The sequence below is a fragment of the Symphodus melops genome (assembly GCF_947650265.1).
Source record: "Symphodus melops genome assembly, chromosome: 17".
NCBI classification, from domain to species: Eukaryota; Metazoa; Chordata; class Actinopteri; order Labriformes; family Labridae; genus Symphodus; species Symphodus melops.
Window position 1 is genome coordinate 19,171,952 of NC_136707.1, and position 22,422 is coordinate 19,194,373.

At 39.1% G+C, this 22,422-nt stretch overlaps 3 protein-coding genes across 8 annotated transcripts in view; 1 reads left to right on the top strand and 2 right to left on the bottom strand.

The window, feature by feature from the left end:
• usp22 (ubiquitin specific peptidase 22) overlaps positions 1–5,824 on the bottom strand; it is a gene marked incomplete at its 3' end in the record, with an annotated part of 30,904 nt that extends 25,080 nt beyond the window's left edge. Inside the window, exons 1-2 of one of the 5 annotated variants that reach the window (XM_079366056.1) lie at positions 1,585–2,113; positions 691–723 (exon numbers count right to left, since the gene is read on the bottom strand). In XM_079366056.1, coding sequence (XP_079222182.1) covers positions 691–723; positions 1,585–1,704 — 153 coding nt within the window. In that variant the 5' untranslated portion in view covers positions 1,705–2,113. Of the gene's footprint in view, positions 1–690; positions 724–1,584; positions 2,114–5,740 lie in introns of those variants that run through there. The other 4 variants (XM_079366059.1, XM_079366060.1, XM_079366057.1 and 1 more) reach the window with 4 other exon arrangements.
• Positions 5,825–11,330: 5,506 nt separating this feature from the next.
• med9 (mediator complex subunit 9) lies at positions 11,331–12,281 on the top strand. Its single transcript, XM_079367289.1, has 2 exons — positions 11,331–11,470; positions 11,834–12,281. The coding sequence occupies exons 1-2, from the start codon at positions 11,388–11,390 to the stop codon at positions 12,051–12,053; spliced, it is 303 nt and encodes a 100-aa protein (XP_079223415.1). The 5' UTR covers positions 11,331–11,387; the 3' UTR covers positions 12,054–12,281.
• A 420-nt stretch (positions 12,282–12,701) lies between these two features.
• Positions 12,702–14,207, bottom strand: rasd1 (RAS, dexamethasone-induced 1). 2 transcript variants are annotated; one of them, XM_079367287.1, is made up of 2 exons: positions 13,727–14,192; positions 12,702–13,609 (listed from the first exon to the last, which is right to left on the bottom strand). In XM_079367287.1, the coding sequence occupies exons 1-2, from the start codon at positions 13,995–13,997 to the stop codon at positions 13,086–13,088; spliced, it is 795 nt and encodes a 264-aa protein (XP_079223413.1). In that variant the 5' UTR covers positions 13,998–14,192; the 3' UTR covers positions 12,702–13,085. The 2 variants fall into 2 exon arrangements, with proteins under 2 accessions (XP_079223413.1, XP_079223414.1); XM_079367288.1 differs by having other exon boundaries at positions 13,351–13,535; positions 13,727–14,207.
• Between the last annotated feature and the right edge of the window lie 8,215 nt (positions 14,208–22,422).

Consider the following 22,422-nt stretch of genomic DNA (forward strand, 5'->3'; position numbering starts at 1 on the left):
CTCTCAATCTGACAGAGACAGGATGAGATTTTATCGAGGAAAAACCTTGGCTGACAAAGTAATGGTTGCTTCTGATGCACTTGGATGCAGCAGATGTATAAAAAAAATTATGTGAGGTTGTAATGCCAATATTTTTTCAACAGATAAACTCACCCAAGGGTGCCGAGCAGAACATTGTGAACTGATTAGAAGTGAGTTTCAAAAAGCCTGTCTGACACAATATGATGCAGGAGATCTTATTCCTGTCAGGTAGAGAATGAGATACTCGTCAAAATCACATATGTAACAGTCACGGACTTGTACATTTGCCTGACCTCTAGGTGTGGCGACATTGATAAAACGAGCTCAGACCTAAACCCCCCTCACTACAACACGGTTAAACCAAAGGGGAATAATTCGCTTTGACATGCCCGTAATGTACCCGAGCAATGCTTTTGGCTGTTCTGCTCACAGTCTCCCCCTCCAGCTGATATTCCAATTGGCTGAAACTCAGGAAAAAAAATACAAAGACGGTGCTGAATATTTACGCTACGTAGGTTCACATCTAATATTCAGCCCATTAAATGAAATGGCACCGAGGCACACAGGCAAGGTGGAGCAAGAAAAAAGCAGGAAGGCTAGCGCTGTATTCACCTGGACTAGACCTACTGTATGTCAGTGTAGATGGGGAGGGGATAATTATCAACTCACCAACTCTGTCCATCCTGCATCACTCTGAAGCACCTATTTTGTCAAGGACATAAAAATATATGACAAACATAAGAAAGTGCATGGATTTCTTTGTGCAACAGTCAAGCAACCAACATGTTTTGTTTTTCTAATCCACAGGAGAGTAAATGCATGTATATATGAACATCGTAGCACAGATCAAACTAAAACCAAGTTTATGTAGACAGCAATGGATCAAAGAGAGAGAGGGGGTGGGAAACTGCAACACTGTCCAGTAATGACATCATATTGTAAAATGCTCTTCAGAGCCGAGCAGGCCGGCCAGGTGTGGGATGATGAGCCCAAACCAAACCTCAGCTGACGTCCAAACTCATGAGAGACTAACCCGTGCAGATTCTGCAGAAAATAACACTGATCCGGGACTACCTCACTAGAGAGCCGCTGATCTGTGGACCGTGTGTGTGTGTGTGTGTGTGTGTGTGTGCGTGCGTGCAGAGAGGCACAATAGGTCCATTTGGTTTTGGTAATGTTAGCACATCGCCCCCAACTTTAGCTTCCAGCCAACTGCTCGGCATCTACCAAACAGAACCGCACAGCCAACTAACCTCACAACAACTCTAACTGTCTCAGCTAATAAAAATAAATGAGAAAATAAAAGGTGCGGTTGAGACCCCGCGGTTCACCAAGCAGCAGTGCTAGCTAACTTACCGGTGATAACCTAGCTAGCTAACCCCACTGCAAGCGACATTACCCCTGTAGAAAGAATAGTTTAATTAAGACTGTAATTTTGTTCAAGCCCTTACAGTGGTCGTGCTTAATGCGTGACATCTTAATGCTGTCCACTCCTGAGTCCCTCCGTGCCACATTATTATAATTACTTGACTTTAGTTTGTGAAGCTAACGCTGTGTTTTTACCTTGCGTCTCCTCGTCTCAGCAGTACCACTCCACACAAAGCATTGGTATATGACTCGGAGGTTTTGTTTCCAATTATCCACCTTATAACCGTTCACATGGGAACACCCGGCCGGACTCATGACAGACAAAACATTCAGTTTGGGTTTATAGGTGACAATAAAAGGTCTCCTGGTTGATTCACTTTGCTAGCTTGCTAGCTAGCACGAACTATCTGTCCAGAAATGGTTTCCGTTTGGAAATGGGACAATCGATGTAGTATCCAAAAAATGCTCCCCGGGCATCTGTTAAACACGCTCTATGGTTAACTGGAGATAAATCTTTTCCTGAAGTCATCTACCAGAAATATCACTTCAGTAATATTTCTGCTCCGCTAGCTGTTTTGACAGTTGGCGTTTCCATTAACGTTAGCTCCACTTCCACTCTCACGATTAGTTAGCTTTCTTTCTCTAGTTAGCCTGCTAACGCTCAGCTACAGCTTCACAATGCCCGCCCAGCGTGCATCGTGATTTGCCGACACAAAGACGTTACGTCACTACGTTACTTTTAGATGTAAGTTGGGTGCGCTCGGTTTGGAACCCCGCGTGTTCCGTACACAGGTTTTTTTTTTTTTTTTATAATAACCACAGGACGCATCAATGACGTTGCTTCAATAACGGCACCTCACTAATTCAGAGTTGTTTCAAATATAAAAACACTCAAATTCATCATGACCACTCTGGGTAGCATACAGCCATGCTTCATGACAAATGCACGTCATTTTTCCACCAGGAACCCAATTGTTACAACTGAATGCCATTCACTGTTAATTGGCATTTTTGTAAGCCTCCTCTTGTGTATGAATTAAAGTATAATATGACTGTAACTTATCGTTGTACTTTAGTGAGATATTTGATATCCCAAGAGAAAATGTATAAAGTTTTATTTCAACACCAGAAAAATACTATCCTACTTAATTCAAGGTGTACTATAGAATTTTAAAAAATCATCAATTTAAGCCTACCACCTAGTGGTTATATTGTGTATGTAATTTGAACTGAATGATGTAAAGCCCAATATTTACAGTCTACGTGTAAAGCCTTGCGTTTACTTGGTTACATTAAACAAGCAAAGCATGGATGGACTGAAAGAAAACATGCCATACTATGCAGGTGTTACTGAGCATGAAGCCCAAACGTGTCTCTTTAACACTATGCAAGATCCTTTTCATTAAGAATTAATCCAAAAAAAATGGAATATATATTGTCAATCTCAATCTTTTGGAGCTGAATCAGGATAAAGGGAGTGAAGCATAATAAGGAAAGAGGTGAGGGATGATGTGAGCAACCGTTAGCACTTGATATAATAAAAGCAAACTGTTTTGCTGTGATTGTAACAACTCAACATTTTCATTGAACGCAGAGTCAAACCTTGATAGAGAAACACAAGTATATGCCTAACATGATTGCATGTGTCTTCTTTGTATAACAACATGGAATCAATCAATCAGGAACGTGAAACAATAGTTATAGATAATTTAACCAAAAGACAAAGATCCCTCTGCACACAGCCTTAGCTTCAGTGTGTTAATCTTGGTTGATGTGTTAATCTTGGTTGATACCAAGATTCCAACAAACCATCAGTATCATTTTTATATTCTTACATTTTGTGTTGACCAGTGAATATGAAACGTAATACATATTGTTAGTAAATGTCCAGAATAAAACCAAATTGGGAAAAAAGTTTATTCTCCACCAAAGTTGGAAATTTGCCTGAGGCTCTCCAGATAAATAAATCAATATATTCAGAATAGTTTACTTCCACCAGTATATGTAGGCCTCGGTACTGAATAGGACTGCATACGGCCCAGATCAAGCAGCTGGCTCCAGTTGATTCTTTTTTTAATCTCAGGTCTATCCTTTACCCTAAATACTTCCCAGGTATCTAGGACATGCCAGCATGATTTATATTAGTGCTCAAAATGTAAGAACCTCTACTAAAAGGTCTTGTTTGTAGAACTGTGGAGGGAAAAGATACTTCCCTTGCTTGTCCACTTGGGGGCAGTGCAGGTCTTGATATCTTTACTGTTGAGCATATCGCTCAGAGGGAAGTTTTGCTATTATTCAAAGACCAGTGTTATGCCTACACAGCTCATCTTAAAGTGCACTTCAAATGTTGGTCAGCTCATCATGCAAAAGTGAATTCAATTTTATATGTTCTTATATTTCGTAAAAATAAATACAGGCTTGGCTGCTGCTATGACAGGAACATGTTTTGAGGATTTTGAACTGCAATTGATGTAAACAAGAAATTAAAAAGTAAGAAAACACAATGGGTATGTTATCTGGTTAGAAAAAGCCAAAGGACAAACACTAGAGAGGGACAAAACAAAATCCACTTTGTGTTTTAGATTTGAAGCTTCAGTCAGCAGGCTAAGTTTGTCTCTGATGATTTGGTTTATCACATACTGAATGGAGAAAAACATGTTTTTGTCTATAGATCTTGGAAAGCATTTATATTTTTTTCAAAATCTCTCAGTATTAAAGTGGATATCAAACAACAAGATCCTTAAAGCAAGGAGGAAAATTGATTTCCTTTCTGAAAAGTTGATGCCGAGTTGCATTGTCCATAGGACAGCCAGGAGCTGAAGTGTTCAGAAAGCTAAACAATACTCGTTATGAAGAAATAGGAGCTGAACAGTATAACTGGGATCTTATCTACATATGGGGCTAACTTTCCATGAATGAGAATCAGAGGGAGGGATACACCTGAGGAATCACTGTTTGTCTAAATGAAGATTAAATGAATTGAATAACACATGTGAGGAGTCTGGATATGTGTCATAACAACCTGATGTAAACTGTTGACCTTGTAAAAAAAAAAAAAAGAGCAAGAAAAGCCTTCAGGTCAGAAGAGTTAAGTCAAATGCAAGGTGACTTAAGCTTGCAGTCTTTTTTGAAAAATATCCTGCATGAGAGATCAGATGGCTCTAATTATTACTCTTTTAACTACATCAATAATCACTTTTGAGAGGAGTTCATGGCCCCATCAACCAGCAAGGTTATTTACAACAAAGATAGGGATTATTTAAGAGCATTTAAACCTCACAACAACCTCTGATGTTGTAAAATGAAGCCCATGGAGAATTGCATAAACAACTGCTGTTCTTCAAGCGTCCACCTAAGGTTGACAAATGCCAAGGCCTATCAGGCATAACGTTACAATGCCCAGTTTTCTTGTAGAAATAATCCTTTTACAGCCTGGTTCAAAAGAAGAATTTTTATTTATCGATTTTTGTATCACTGCAGAGAGGGTGATGCTTTTTTTACACTCATCTTCTCTGGTTTTATCAAGCCCTAGAGTTGTTCATATGTTTGCATAACAGGGGTGGGGTTGAGTTCATAGGTGCATTGTAGCTGGTGGCCAAAAGGCTTAAGGCCCGCCTCAGCTCCACGTCTCTGCCTGTGATCAAAAGTGAAATATGAGATTGTATTTCCAATATGGCAGTCGCCTCTTAAAGAACCATTTTTTTGAAAGCACTTTGATTACATGTTTTATACACGTTTGATTATAGCCTTTAAAATACAAACTCTCCACCGCGACACCCTGAAATTATCACGAGTTGTTTGAGGTATACACAGGAGGCTTTCAACGGTTAAGTCCATTTTGTGTAAGGCCAGATTTACACTGGTCAGAGTGGCCTCTTGATTAATATCACAGTTATTGAGAATTACTGACTCACCTCTCTTAAGCTAGCTTTAGCCTCAGTGCTTTCTCCACTTCAATCCCACTCTCATGTCCAGAAACATTGATTCAGTCTCATTTTTAGGAACTAGACAACAAGAAATGCTAGACTGAAGACTTCAGAATGGCACCCCAAAACCAAATGTCAGGACGCCTTGGTCCTCCTCTACAGTCTATGAAATATCCTTCAACGCCTATTATACTTTAGTTATATTAGCATGGACACATACTGTATGGAGCACGCATTCATGTGTCTCTCCTGTAAAGCATGCTGACTTATTTGAGCTCGTGGTAGTTCTACTTCACATTGTTTCAAATATGCTGACATTTGTAGAATAATGTCTTCCTTTGAAGCAGCTTGACAGACTTTGATTGTTTGTGCAAATGTAGCCTATAAATCATGTCACTAACTTAACTGCCAGGGTTTATACTTACATTGTCACTTACTGGAAGTTAAGTGAAAGGAAGGAAGCCATAAAGCAGACAGTAGTTCCTCTGAAAGGTTTTACCGGGTTTGTTTATTGAAATGATGCTACATGAGCGCAGAGATAATCAGAGATCAGAAAAGATGTGCTAATCAGTCAATCTTAATCAGCTGCGTGTCCCCAGCTGAAATAAATGGTTGTCATGGTGCTGGTAAACAATGAGGGCAGTCATTTAATATCAAGACTAAACTGCAAATCACCACTTAAACTCTATTTTAGCACTCAAGGAGCATAATTTCTATGGCAATTTAGCCATTAGGGAGTTGAATTTTCTTTAATGCAATCATAGCAGTAAAGAGGTTGGTTTCAAATCAAGAGATCATCAGTGCTCCATGCAACAGAGCCTCTGCTTTCGAGGAAACTGTATTCATAAAAACAATTGACAAGCAATAGCAATAATAATCTATTTGTGGCAGAGCTGGATCTGAGTTCTGAGATAAATGCAATCATTTAGAGTTGTATTGAATTTCTTCGTTCAGTATTTAGTTTTTTGTCAAAGGAAGAGTCTTTGAAATGTTGGCAGGTTACAAAATTCTTTATTTTTGTGCAGGATCCAGCTTACAGGCAACCTCAAAACCTTTCTTGTGGGTTTTTCTTTGCCAATGTTTTTGACAAGAAGTCCACTGTTTCTTTGTTTTATTTTTTTTCATGTAAGTTTCGCCTTATTTGATTAATTCAAGTATTTACTACTACTAGCCCATTAGAGGAGTTTTTAGAGAGTTGTGAAAAAGAAATTTAACTAGAGGTCTCCATATAACCTTCAAAAGCAAATAAGTTCACCAAAGAAGGGATTCTTTTTTTTCCTATACAGTGAATTTGTAACTGTCCCACCTGGCATTGGTGTAGAGGAGATGTATAACAGAATTAGAAAAGAGCTTAAAAGTACTGTTTTGTCCACAGGTGTCGCCAAATTCACCAACACAAAGGAGTTTTAAGTGCAGTGGGAAATATTTAGAAGAAGGCTCTAAGAAATGAATAGATGAGACGAAGAAGTTTCAGCGTGGCAGTATAGTCTTTGAAAGAATTCCAGTAATTTGGGAAATATGGCAACACGTATAAAGTAGTTGTGCTTGCAGACTTGCAAACCACATGACTGGAGTATTGGCTTTGGCGAAGGCCTTGCCCTCGCAAGGACCTCTGAATCTGTTCTTTTTTTTGTGTAAAAAAGCAAGATTTTCACTTGATGGAAACACACACACCTTCAGTACAGCGCACAAATATGTTGACTGTCTATTATGTGGGCTCTCTTCTCACTCTCCACTCGTGATTCATGTTCAACAAAGTTTGGATTTTCACTGACCTTTGGGACCCAGGACTAGAAAGCATTGTTTGTTGGAATAAATGTGGCTTGTGTGGAATGAATAATGATAATCAGCTGACTGGCTACTTGCCCATGAAGAAACTCTCTGATTGTCTCTTTCCAAGAAACTGCTATGGACACAGATTCACATGATTTTGACCAATTTCAGTTGAATTAAAGTCTTGCAAAGGCTATTGGAACTGTCCTGCAATTTAAAAGAGATTCAAGGAAGCCAGGTAATTTAACAAAGAACTGTGTTTTGTTGGAAAGATATCAAATACAATGACGTATCAAGACCAAGTGACAGACTGTTTTAAATTATAGAGAAAAGTATGTTAAGATTAGAACAGAGATCAGCAGAGAGGACATCTGCATCCTGCCAGCTCTCTGCCAAATTGAGCTGCTCATTCACGTCAGCAAAGAGCCATTAAAGGATTTCTGCTGGGCTTCAGCTGAAAATGGCTGGATGTCAACCGGACCCAAGTTATACAGAATTACCTCATCAGTCATAAAACACATGTTTACTTTGAACATTTTATAGATGATTTTCAAAAACATGTTCATCATCGATGGAGTACATTCTCTGGAATATATTTGGAGCTGGATGTAATACAAAGCACTGGCCTTTCTTACATTTTCAACCTTGCATCATTTTCAGGATAAACGATCTTCACTTTCAAATAATACAGTTATTATGGGATGCACGATGAGAGCAGTGATATCAATGTAAAATCTTTTTTTGTTTTTTAATTTGTTGTTGTTGAAAAGCACAGAAGGTTTAAGATCATGGGAATATCCCTTAATATATATATATATAAAGGCTTTTTGTGCATTTAAAACTTGATTTCCAACGCAGACTAAAAAGTGTATCCATTTTATTTACATTTTTGTATTCTATTTGATATATTTTTTTGTCTACCTTTCACTGTCTTTGCTGCTCCTTTTGTATTGAATTGAATTTGCAATGAGAAAAAATGTGTACTTAATTGCATCAGAGGCTGATTTGCTTTCCATTTTTAAAACTCAAGTTATTTTATTGACAATTCTCTGCAGAAGTGTCATTCTTCTTTATAAGCTTTAATACATAGTTTCCATGCAGGAGCTACACAGACCTCATACTATTAGAGTAGACTACAATCAGGGAAATGCAAGTTCAGTACACACAGAGCAGCTTTTACGTGAGTAGTTCACACATATTGTGACATGGAAAACATTGAAATTCAAATGTGAAGATCAAGATTGTTAATGAATTCGCTACCCTGAAGAATGTCAGAATATTTTTAGAAGGTATATTTTCCCTGAGTTGTTCAAATGGTGATAGTTTTTCAGTCTCAAACAGACAAACACCTTTGCTGGACACAGAGCTGTTTCATTCAAGGCTGACGAAAGACAGAGATGGGCAGTGCGAGGCATCAATATTGGTCTCCTGCAAGCAAAAAAAAATGACTCAGCCACTCTAACAGCATGTGGCATGTCCAGTTATAAAACGTTAAGTGGGACATTGAAGACCACCCCTCTCTCTTGGCAGCTGCAGTGTTCGTTTTGGAATAAAAATATAGATACTGACATCATATTAAGTGTTATGCACAAGACGTCTCAGTGATTCGGACCAACATGACAGCGAGGAATCAGGCTTCTTCCTGTCTTCCCCAGCTGTTAAAGGGGTCAAAGTCACTCAAACTGTAACAGTAACATAAAAGCTTCAATGTGTTCACAATAATGCAGTGAGTGTCCTCCCTGGACAGAACATTTACAAACTTTATTGTACCCACACACGTGAGTTTACTCGATATTATATCGATATATCATGTTCTATTATTATTCCAACTGCAACAACGATGTGCAGGTTCTTCCAATGAAACCTGTTGAATGGTTTGTGTGGCAGTGGGGCGAGTTTAGTAGGTCAAAAAATGGCCCACTTTTCAGAAATCATACAAAAGTAAGGTCTTAAACGCTTTCCCCCTGACCCAAATGCTAAAACACCTCCGCTGCATAATGATATATCTGGGTCTTCCAACTCAATCTGGGTCACGTATTCAAACTCTGCAAGTTTCAGCACACACATAACCATGTCTCTCACACTGGAAATAAGCGTTTGTTTAAAATAACAACGCTATACTCAGCAGGAGGTGTGACCAAAGGAAATGTTAAATAAGCCTCACGTCTAAAAGGGAGGATGTGTCCCTGTAATAGTGGTCTCTCTGCTGAAGCGACTAATCAGAATTTGTCCTTGCAGTGTTCATGTGTGCACAGTCTGTGTTTGTGTGAAGGCAGCGGGATTAGCTGCTGACTCAATCTTTTGATGAGAATGTATAGCGGTGGGAATATATAGGTCAGTGAGGTTTAGAAGCTTAAGAGGGAAAATAAAATGAATTAATATAAAGAACCATGGCATTTCAATAACTACTGCCAAGAGCAGCATAATTCAAGTGTACAATTGTTTGGGGCTAGTTATGATCAATTCAGCGCTGGTTCTGTTTGTCTTAAGCGTTTACATATTACTCCAGGAGTTCATGAGTGTGTTCCTCTTTTTGATGTAGTTCAACCTGAATTTAGAACTTATGTTCTGTCCTAGTAATATTTTCTTGCATGAATAATATGTGGCTTTAGGTGTTAGTCCGCAGTAAAGCATACAGGTGGTGGCATAACAGGCATATTTCCCATCAAACTGTTGTTTATGTTCAGTGGAAAAAAAAAAGATAACATTGAATATCCCATGCCAGATTTTTTTTCTAAATCTTAGGAATGTCCTGTTGCTGTTCTGTGACAAAGAATAAAAAGCAATATTAGTTTAGCACCACAAAAGCTTGTTTAGTTACAGAACAAGGAAAGATTGAGGTCGTGTAATGTTTACGACATAACGTATGATGCATACTTTGCTTTTGACCCCACATGGGACATGAGCATGATGTGAATCATCCATCCACCCTATTTTAAGAGTGTTTCCCTTTTATTGGGAAGCATAGTGTAATTACCACCACGAGCAGGGATGTATGCAGGAAATGAAGACGTATACCCCAATGGAAATGAATGACCTGAATACAACCCTCCACTGATCTACACAATAATAAACCGTATTAGTCATTGAAGTCCATTAGACCACATTTGTGCTCATCTTGCACACTGGTGTTTACACAGGTTGCCATGTTTCACTCTATAGGCACACGTTTTGTCAGGTCACGCTTGTAGACATAGGAGGCTGAACTTAGGTATAGGCATGGGTTGCTAGGAAGTGGTATTTTATGCGTTTACCCACGGCCATCGTCGGTCAGGTTGATTTGTTCTGTGTAATATTAGATTATATGTGGCCTATTTCACACGAAATATATAGGCTATCAGGGTTTCACTCAATAGAGGATCTATCAAGGATGTGTTAAGTTGGGCTACTGATGAACAACACTGTAAGTAAAGATACATTACAATGCCATGTTTAACAATTTCATTTAACCTTTATTTAACCAAGAAGAAAAAACTCACTGAGATTAAAAATCAAAACAAGCAGCAACACAAGTAACTTTAGTAAGTTTCAGATAAACAAAGAGCAGCCAACCATACAAATACAAAAACACATCCTTGGGCAATTGAAAGACAATTAACAGATCTGAGCAAAAATCTTTGTGAGGGTCATCCACAAACATATCAGAAAGAACATCTACAACCAGATTTCTCTTCATCCAAGTCATGTAACTTCCTCTTAAACATTTCTTAAGATTCAGTTCATTTTCTAATGTGTTCCAAGGGAGCAGAAAATTTAAACAGCTTTTTTCTTATAAAAGCAGCAGACAAAAAAGAGTCTTGAAGATAACAATATGCCAGTGTCTTATAGTCTGCGTAGGGTCAAAGAAGTCCATCCAACACGTTCATACAACAAACAGTGGGGATGTAAAGTTAGAGCATGTGAGCTTTGTGATTTATCAGATTTGTACAATAATTAATTCATCATTTCATATATATATATATATATATATATATATATATATATATATATATATATATATATATATATATATATGAAATGATGAATTAATATATATATATATAATATTATATTATATATATAATATATTATATAATATAATATTATATATATATATATATATATCAATTCATCATTTCAGATATATATATACTATCTGAAATGATGAATTCATTATTGTATGTAAATCATGTGTGTGTATTGTCTATGGTATAGAAGACAATACAACAATACAACCTGTCTCAGTAGTCTATGGTCTCAGTCAATTGACGTCATCGCATAACTTCTGACGTAAACTACCTGCGCCGCAAGTGTCGTGGGATGATGGCGGTGGCTCAAGCGAATCTGGAAAAGGAAGGCGATGATTGCTCTTTGCTTCCTTTAGTCCATGACATTATCAAATGGTAAGGTGGCGTCGAGGTTTATATAGGTTTCTCTGAAATGAATGAACTCGCCTGAAACTAGCATGTGGTGGCGCTGCTAGACTTGTTGTTAGCTAAACCTAACGATAGCTGTTAATCTACAGCCGGGATAGCTAGGAAAGGCTAATCTAAAACACACATCACATAAATGTGACTCCTTTTCCTTATTCGTCTCAATCCTTTTAGGCATGTATGTAGTCTTGGTGAAGATGTTAATCTTGTTTTTAGCTTTAGATAATGTTAGATGTTCATGAGAGCTATGCTAACAGGAAATAGCAAGGGTGTCCTGCTAAACATAACACATCACACTGCCGCTGCCTTATGTACATCATCTCTCCCTGCAAGCATGGACAAGGACAGCCAGGATGTCCACCAAGAACTGGCAAAGCTGAAGTCGAGGATCCAGGAGGCTCGGGAGCAGATCTGCAGCATGCCGGGGATCGAGAGCAGCCCTCTGGAGCAGCAGCAGCAGCTGGCGACGCTGCGGGAGCAGGTCCGCACCAAGAACCAGCTCCTGCAGAAATACAAAAGTCTCTGCATGTTTGACGTGCCTAAGGCATCTTAAAAACGCAGACCAAACAACAGACGGTGGATCTGGAAGGAGGTTGTGTTTTGCTGCTCGTTGTTTGTGCAGATTCACGAGGATGAGCTGGATCTTTATTAGATCAAAACCTCCTTTAGCCTTCAATGCAAGCTGAACAGTGTTATCTTTTGAGGTTTGTTTTTCAGGGTTTGGGGAATATTAACCTGATTTTGTACTATTTTTACAAATTATAAAAGAACTCTTTCTGTTTGTATTTGTTTTGATAAATATTGTTTCTTTGTGTAATAAAAATAATTGTATACAATCGATGCACCCAAATCTGTATTTAATTGGACTAGTAGCAGTACACAATGATTTACACTAGTGTCCTCCATCATTCACTTTGTTGGTTTGACACTTGAAGGGGGATTTCTTAGTCAGGTTTTAATCCGCAGTGGAATGGCTTGCAAGATTTTGTCACATCTGATCTAAGCTTTAAAAATATGTCAGATTGTTTGATAATCAGTTCAGTGTGTTGCGTGTAACATTTGAACTGCCTGCTTGTTTTTGAAGTGGCTGATTTCACTGTGAAGTTTTCTCATAACTGAGGGGGAAAACAACCTTAAAGTGTGCATTATAGTAGGCAGTGATTTATTTAAACGTGCTTGAAATGAAAGAGAAGAAGAAGAGTTTATGAAAGTACTAATTTGTTTTATTTTCTCAAATGCAAAAACAAAAAGAGGACGCAGACATAATAAATACACATTCAGATTTGTTCATGACGCAAAATACATTCAAGTTCCACAGAGTAAAAAAATAGCTAAATGTAAACTTTTTTCATTTTCCAAATGCCATTCTCGGCAAGCGAATGCAGAGGCAGATTTTACAGCATTATCAGCGCTGCATTAAAACACAGGAGCTGAGCTACGTGCGCCGTGTTTCTCAACACAGTTTGGATCACATGTCAGTGGGGCCTCAGAGGCTCAAGTCTACAGTGTTTAGGTTTATGCAGCTTGTATGCAAAAAGGCAGGCTTTGGATCCTAAAGTCAGTATGTTGTTGAACAAGGAGAGGGTCAGCATATGGTGCATCCTCTCTCTTTGGCCTGGCCGCCTCCAACAGCTTTCTCCTTAATGTACATCAAGTCACTGTGCACACTGGGTCTCCGCGCAAAGGGCGCCAAAACCCCATATGCGTTCCCGTCCTTGCACTTCTTGCTTCTGAAGGACTTTCTGTGAAGAACCTCGCAGTACTGCAGGGTAACTTTGCAGTGGCGATCGGGGCTCATTTCGTTAGGCAGCTTGGCCATGGTAAAGAGAGTCTGAAACATTTGGTCTACGTTAGTGTTCTTCTTTGCCGAGATTTCAAAGTAAGCGCATTGCTCTTCTCCACCGACCAGCTGCTCGATCTCATCCTCCCGCACTTCGCGGTAAAAGTCTTTGTCACACTTGTTGCCGCAGATGACAAGCGGGACGTCCACGTTCTCCTTGGTTTTGTTTCGCAGGCAGGACTTGGTCTCGTAAATCTGGCGCTTCAGTCGCTGCACCTCCTGGAAGGAGTCTCTGTTATCCAGACTGAATACCAAAATGAACACATCACCTGGAAACCACAAGAGCAGAAAGGTTAGAGACAAAATAATAAAACATGTTCAAAGCATTAACTTTATTCTTAAGTATGAAATGACAGTCTGGTGTGTTTTTTTAAAGCTCAACTTACCGGTCAGAATTGACAGCCTTCTCATTGCAGGGAAGGGGTGGTTTCCAGATGTGTCCAAAATGTCCAGCTGGTAAACGTCTCCCTTGATGCTGTAGAATTTCCTATGAAAGTCCTCAATAGTTGGCGTGTACTGGTCATCAAACCTCTCGTTCAGAAACCGAGAAATAATTGCCGTCTTCCCAACTTTGGTGGAGCCTAGAATCACCATCCTGTGGCAATTCTTGGCCGGAATATCGAACTCGTTCTCGGATGGAGACATCTTCTTAATCATACTTGCAGCAGTTGCACCCGGGGGTGGACAGTGCTGAGACAAGAGTTGCTTTTTTAAATCCTTGGAGGGATGTGAGGAATATAACCTCGTCGTCTCGCTCTGAAGTCAGGAAAGCGCAGGCTGAGAATTTATGGGCAAAGTTTGCCGCGCCTCCCCAATGCGTCATGCGTCACGCTCCTGCTGAAAGGGAGCTGGAGCAAAACCCGAAATTATAATGTTACTATGGCTGTATGTGTGCGTCAGCTCTGTCCACCCCTTATTACCAGAGAACTGGTGAGACACGAGCTTGCTTTTTTTTTCTTTTTTTTTTCTTTTTACAGAGAATACTGCTTTTGTGAAAACAGTAACCCATTTTGCATGCATAATTACCGCGAATAAACTATGACATAAAATATCAGGCGCAGCTTGCACAACATTAATTTGAAATGAGTGTATTTTATAAAAACCACTGTTTTGATGCATTTGATAAATCTCACAAATAACCACCGAGCACATTGGTTTCTTTTACATCTTTAATAGTCAAACTACGTGCACTGCTAACATGTTTATTTTTCTTATCTCTTTCCTTTTATCTGTAATCAGAAGACATAGACCAGACTCTCCCTGAGAAGAAAGTAGCTGGAAGATGAGAGGGTTGTAACAGAGGGGGCGCAGCAGCACACAAACACACTGAGTATGTTGAGGGGAGAAAGTGGGTTTGATTGCTCCTATTCTTTATGCTTGCACACGTTTGTCTTTATCTGTCATCCTCTAAGACTGCTTGCTCTTTTATCCAGCCCATTCATTCCCGTGTCTTTCAAATTATTTTTAAGATAATCTTTATGTTTCCCCTCTTATAAGTTCACTGAATTTGCATCTGTTTTACTGATGAAATCATTCTGTCCTCACCAGATGCAACACAGAAATGTGTGATAACAGGAATATAATGTACTACAGGCACACACAAAAAGGCTGAATTGGGATTTCATGTTTTTCCAGAGTGAATGTTGGTGCTGGTGGAATGACATTGAATACAAAAAACCCCCAGTGGATAAACTGGATATAACTACTCTGTCAGAGTATTAAAAATGCAAGCAACATAGGCGTTATAAACGTCATGATCACAACCCGGGGAACAGCTGAGTGTAACTGGTGCCTTGAAGCCATCGAATCTAAACCATATTGACTTCCTCGTATGTGTTAATTGAAGTGCCCCACAGATGGTCTAAAGATAGATCCCACCGTTTGTGCCTCAAACTCTGCTCATCCACTTTTCCACTTTGAACACTTAACACCTCTTACTATCATTTCACCTGTGAATCAGTGTGCCGAGAAAACAGAGCTTCTTGAGGGAAAATATTGGTGTTGCTCCCGCTATTAAGTATTACTGTCTCCATTATAGCATCTTATGTAAGCAGGTACTTTTTTTCTGTGACTTTCCATTTGTTGTCTTTGTTATAACATTATTTTTAATAATCACAGTTATTGGTAACAGTGATACAGACTAAAAACAGCACAAAACAATAAGGTGCTTATCTCATATTCAGCCTTTGTGTTTTTGTCACGTCCGTGCTTTGTTTTTATGTGTTCTTAATGAAAACAAATACTGCTAATACAGGTAAAGAACACATGCTAATAAAACTTTAGACCATTTTGATCTTTATCCATGAACTTCCACTGCCTTTAAATAGATCTGAGGTAATCGTTTATTTATCTAATTAGAATATCTCCCATGCTATTTAATTGACATTTTGACATTCAGATGAAGTCTTTGTGTCAAGACTCCCTGACTTCCAGGGCTGCGTCATGACTGGATTTATTTGAAGCAACACAGGTTCAGAGAGTTGACCTTTAAATTATTAATTACTCTCACTCTCTCTTTCTCTCCACTTGTCTCTTCCCCTCTAGAGTCATAATATGCCTAAAATATATATTTTTCAAAAGGACACCATCATATTTTATAGACTATTCACTGCAGGTCAAGTGTAGTCATAAGTCTTTACCTTGATTTCATGTGAAACCGAAAACTGACTGACACTCATGACCTTTTTTTAGCCCTCTGTGGGGCATTGGGGATGAAATCAGATAGGTGTACTTAAGCCTGATTGCTCAAGTCCTGGGCCGTTGGTTTGTGTAACCCGACTGGAGCAGACCAGCTTGACACCCTTGACCATTGGTCAGTAATTAAGCCAGTGTGTTCCCAGTGCTACGTAAAACAGGACACGTGCAGAATGGCTTGTCCATAGCAAGGCGCTGTTATAACACTACCTGCACAAAAAAAAAACAAGACAGCAGGAGGGGGATATGTATGTGTTTTTTACATTTACGCATAGATTTTTACCCATTTATAGTTAAAGTTGTTATCCGTTAAATCCAAGTGAAATCCAAATGTAAATCATCCAAAAATCCAATTAGGGATAAATGAGTTTCCTTTTTAACACAGATTTAGGATCTAATTGATCTCTAATCTACAGGTGGTTCGGTTGTTGATTAAACAAAGCAAGTTAACATTAATTAGAATAGCATTCAAACAACAAATGAAATATATAGCGTATAAATCAACATATGTGTAATGTTGTATGATTTTATTATTTCGTTTTTGGAGGCAGCTAAATATGTGCAGCACTACAGACCAAAACAAACTTCCCAACTTCCTAACCTTCTATTTTTGATTGAGGCCTTTACACACACACCTATGGATTTAGCCCCAGTGCAATACTGCGTACATTAACACATCTTTCTATTGTATTGTATGAGACCGTACCGTATGTTGTCTTGAGATAAAGTTCATTGTCTTGTTTCTTTTTGTTGTCTCGTAGCATTTCAGGTCTTGTTTTATCGTATCATGATTTGCTGTATCTTATTGTTTATGTTCAGACTGTATCCGATCGTTTTGCATCCTACTGTTATATGCTGTGTAGTAAATATTAATATTATTGTCCTAATGCTTACGATAACCTTTTCTGAGGCTCTTCCTTTTTCCACAATAAACTTCTACTTATTTTTATTATTTACATTGTTTTCTTTTTTTCTTTTTAAACTATATGCATAAAAGATATGAGCAGTCAGAATGATGGTCATAGCTGTTTTACTATTTAAAGATTTCTGGTGGTCTAAGTGTCAGTGAGTTAATTGCATCGTTATCATGCATGTTCGTGATATTTTACAGGTTGTCCCGTTTCATGGAAAAAGGCTGACATTGAAGAGGTCATGGCAAGAAGGCTGAAGGACAGAGTTTCTTTATTTGTTTGGTCAAAGAAAGAAAAATATCAACATTTTCTCAGTGACTCACCTGAGAACCAGCTCAGGGTCAAGCCTCGAGAAACAAATAAAATGACAACAACATTCAGTTCTGTATAATTTGTCTTTTAGGCTCATGCTTTTCATCACTGCATGTCTCTTCTTGTCCTCAGTTTTTAACCATGTTTGTGTCCCAGCCCTCTGTTACATAGCCAGCCAGACCTTGACACATGTACCGTCCTGGCAACGGGGCCCTCAAGCAGAGTAAACACACCAGCTGCAGCCCACTCATGCCCGGCCAATCATACACATTAGTCTGATTTCCTTCTCATTGCCTTTATTGGTTATTAAAGAGGGCAGAATTGACTGGCTAAAAAGATGATGCGTCTTACATCAGGACAAACGCTTTGAAGCAGATTAGAATTGTAGGTTTTTGATCTGATTAGCAGTAATTGAACAAGTGGCAATATATCTACAGACACGTTTTTTTACAATGATTTTCAGTGTTTCAGAATCTGCACATTTTATATGGACATATTTCGATATTTTTGCTCTTTTAAATTGTAATATTACTTTATTAAGTGCTTAGTACTAAACCAAATACAGGGCTGGGGTGCTGGGTCACCTGTGTTTAACTGTTGTTTATTTGTTATGCTTACTGTCATTGTTAAACTAGATTGTGCATTTTACATTTTCTTTGTCAGTCTGCTGATTTATCTTGGTAAATGTAGCATCTATGATTTCCCTTTCCTTCTTAGAAATATGTTAACAGAAGAATCACGGTGGGTTCTATGTCATCCTAGAAGTAAAACAGAAATCTGAGTTGCCAGATCGGGATCAGGAGCACCCCCGAAGTCATAACGTCGACTCGGAAACTCTATTGAACCTCAGTGACTCGAATGGAAAATCCAACATAGCTGCTCTGTGCATCATGAGCACTGTGAAAGTTGTAAATTAAAATGTTCGTGAGCTACTTAGCCTTGTTTTTGTGTAATTAAATCAATCACACCGAGCGTCTTGCCAGTTCTATCTTTAACATGTTGTCATGTTGTGATTTCCTGCACAAACTAACAGTGCATGTTACGTGTGTGTTACGTCATTCACAGCTCTGACTTCCATTATCAGAAAAGAAGTATGTGTGTCTAATGCATTAAAAAAAGAAAGAAAACTCAAGCATGAAATATTGCAATTAGAAAATCTCATCGCAGACAGTAACAATTTCCATATGTTGTCATCACCTCTCCAGTGGAGTAATCTCATATATTTGATGACTGTAAGCGTATGTCTTTCCCTTGTAAAGCCAGTTTGTGACAGTCTTCAGAGGCAACAGATGGCCTAAGGGTTAGGTTGCACCCCATGTGCAGAGGCAACAGACCTCCAAGCGGTCAGCTCAGGTTTGAGTCTGACTTGTGGCTCCTCTCCTACATGTCATTTCCGACTCTGTCTCCCGATTACAAACTCTATTTCACTGCAATTTCAAATAAAGGCAAAAAGCTCTTACGATAAAAAAAAATATCAAGGGAGATGGCTTTTTCAATATGACAACTGTCATACAAATTCCTCAGAAACCAGTGGGTGACTGTGTGCATTCTTTCATACAGTTTGTTTAGCACAAGTGTGGGTCGGTGAACAGGTCCATGAGTGATGGTAGAACAGGGATGTGCGTTTCAAAGAGTTATCCTCCCTGAAGATTTCCTGGTTACATGAAGAGTACAGACATAAATATGTTTTTATTTGGCATGAACAAATGGTGAGGCAAACTGTGGCGATAGTAGGTCATACGTACGTATTTGTTTTGTTCCTGTCTCTATCTTCAAAATCTCTGACCTGGTGGAATAAAAGGTTACAACACCCCAACAAATGACTGTTTTTGTGTCCATGTAATTTCATGCCCCAGTTTGCCTGCATAACTAAATACAAAAATCTGATAAAAATCACTTTACCACCCTGATTCAAAGCAGAGAGTCCACATGTGTAATAAATGTGATGATACTGGTCTGGAAGTCTGCTCTGCTGTTTATAATACAATATATAAGAATAATCCAAGGCGGAAATTCTGAGAACTGGATTTTTCTCTCTTCCACAGATACATAATTTGTTTTAACAACCTATTTTCTCTCTGTGGAACTTTTCAGCTTAATTCTGAGATAAAATCTGCCGCTTCACATAAAATCTTGATGAATTCAGTCTGGTGCAGCAGAATAAGCAGTAATTGATATAATAATAATAATATAATAATATGGCTGAGGGGAGGAGGTGTCACTGTGTTCACATGGCGTGAGACTTGGGTCCGTTGCGTGTCAGGCCGGGCCATCTTGCAGAGAAACTGTTGAATGAAGCATGAGCCTGCGGTTTCCAATACAAAGGCTTCAGATTTCAGAGCCAATCAGAAATCTGGCTTGGGTTTGCGTATAGTCTGCCTACCACCTGCATGTTTTGATAAAGTGACAATCTGTCAGCTGTGTAGTTAACGCTGACATACAACCTGATGTCAGAGCTCCTGTATGAGGTACAACATAGAAGTGTAAATACACTCATGACTGTGAGTGTGATACTGTGTGTGATACTGTCTGTATGCGTGGGGGATGGGGGGAGGGTGGGAATGATTTTAATGTGATTTTAATGTGATGTTAACATGTAAAGCACTTTGTGCTACTTTTAAAAGTATGAAAAGCGCTTTATAAATAAAGTTTGATTTGATTTGATTTGAAATATAGGAAACAAAATAATCCATACAACAGATTGTGTTTTTTGTATTTCTTGTTCCTGATTTTCCATTTCCTCTCGCTCTGAGGATAACAGAACCAAAACCTTTGAGAGATGATGGATCTGAAACAATCAGTGAACTATTAAAGGTGTGGGGGGGGTTTATCAGATTTCCAGCCTTTTCCATCAAGTTATCAGAAATTAGTTTAGCATTTGTTGGTGAATTCGCGTACTCAACGAACAGACGCTGGTTCAGAGGGTTTTCCTCGTCTGACCTACAATTCTTCTGAACAGGTGGTTATTTTCCTAATGGACAGAGGAGCACTGAACATACAGACAAACAGATCTGATTAGACCTGGAGACCTGAACTCACCTCCCAGGCCTTTGGCGAAGTGATTAATATGCATCCTTGCTTCTAGAAACAAACAGAAAGACAAGGTTATCCCGGGGGGAAAAAACAGCATTCAAGTCTTGCCTTACCTTTACAGAGCTTTATAATGACTCAGCTTCTAGTCTTGCTAACTGGGCTCCCTGTGATCACTCTCACCATGATGGCTGTGGAAAACCGCCATTCCTGATTGGCTCTGTGCCATACCGGGTGAAAGAAAGTTCTCCATCCCTACTCCCAAACCAGTCTAACCCTCCTTTCCTCGTCTCTGTTACATGAGCACACACATCAAGTCACAATGCTTGTCATCAATCTGTACAGTCAGGGTATTTGCATTTCAATCTAGAGAGGAAAATAAATAAATTAAAGATATATGTAATATATGTACTTTTTTACACGAGATTATTTACTGTCAGAGAACCTTTTGTGCTTGAACTGTATGGGGAGAAAGGCTGATGGAAGATATCTGGGCTGAGCAGAAGCCAGATCTATCCCCCGTTGAGCCCAGACGCTGGTGATGGAGGCGTTAGTTGATGATGCCGTCTGTGGTTGATGGGATGAAGGAGCTGATCTAACTGAAGATTGGGGTTGATTGAAATGGCTGGAGATTTTGTCTAGAGGCTGAAGGAATGAAGAGGCTGACCAAACTGTGAAGACTGGGGTTGACCTGATGGTGACTGGTGAGGTGACCTGAGGCTGACGGGATGGAGAAGGAAATATGTCAATGTCCTCTCAATGACTTTGAGAGACTCAATGACAAACAACATGTACAGACAAACCATTTGGCTTACTGAACATCATCTTGTTTGAAGAAAATATCTGTGAGCTGTGTACGTAACATGTACTCACTGTATTATCCATCATTGACCCGTCTGTCTGTTTGTTCAATGTCCTGATAAACAGAATCTAAACAGCATGGTCAAATCAGACCTGTGAAGTAAGAAAATAATGTTGCATAATGTGAACTCTTATTCTGAGCTGTATGTGGGTTTTTTTTTATTACACACAACATGTTTTTCCTTGTAAGTCTGTAGACAAAGGAGCACAGTGAACAGGAGAATTGGCCTTAGTTGCTTTACTGTTTCCATGAGGCATTCTGCACACTGGTCTCAGAGGTAATGTTCGATCGCAAACCCGTGTTCCATCACCGAGCCCTGGAGTGGGTAAGTGTGACTACCAACGACTGATCTTGCAAATGCTTAACCATCGACGTCAGTGATCTGCCCTTTGCAGCACTCTTTACGTAACTCTAATAGCTTCACGCAGAGACAAATAAAAGGAGGGAGGGTGAAGGAGAGAAAGGTAGCAAGTCTCATGGCTAGGATTGATATTCTTAATTTCACCTCACACTCTCACACTCGTTCACACCTTTAATACTGAATAATATTAACAGTTTAACGATCCTCCAGGCAGCTTACATCTGCTGTACACTACCCCTCCTTTCTACCAGCCAAAGATGATTACATAAACACCTCCGCCAGGTACTTGGTCTGTTGATGTAAGAAAAAACAAAAACATGTGCTGCATATTAAATGTATTATACAACACCTCCAAGATTCAATTTCAGACCAAAACATATCGACTGAGCTCTTTGTCAAGAAAAAAGAAAGGAAGAAATCTTCGAACAAAACAAAACTCCAAGCTTGATTCATCAGGGAGCTGACTCCTCAATGGCACCCAGTTGACACCCAAAATGCTCATCATCTTAGGCTGAATCAGCACATATCACGTCTCGAAAGGTTGTGCGTAAAAACTGCATTACACAATTATTCCTGGCTTTAATGCAAAACCTTTTATTGATTAATTTCCCAAAGAGCCTCCCTGACTTTTCTGTAGTATTTCTTTGGGGCGTTTTGACTTTGTTTGATAGGACAGTGGAAGAGAGACAGGACATGTTGGGAGGAGAGAGTGGGGGATGACATGCCAAGGGCCAAGGTCAGATTTGAACTCTTGGCCGATACAATGAGGATTATAGCCGTGTGGTAACCACAATTTAAGTTGTGACACCATCATTTTTATAGCATTTGGATTTTTTTTCACATTTAATCCTTCTATGAGAGACCATCCCTCCAGATGCTCAAATCAGCAAAGCAGGATTTCATAACACATGT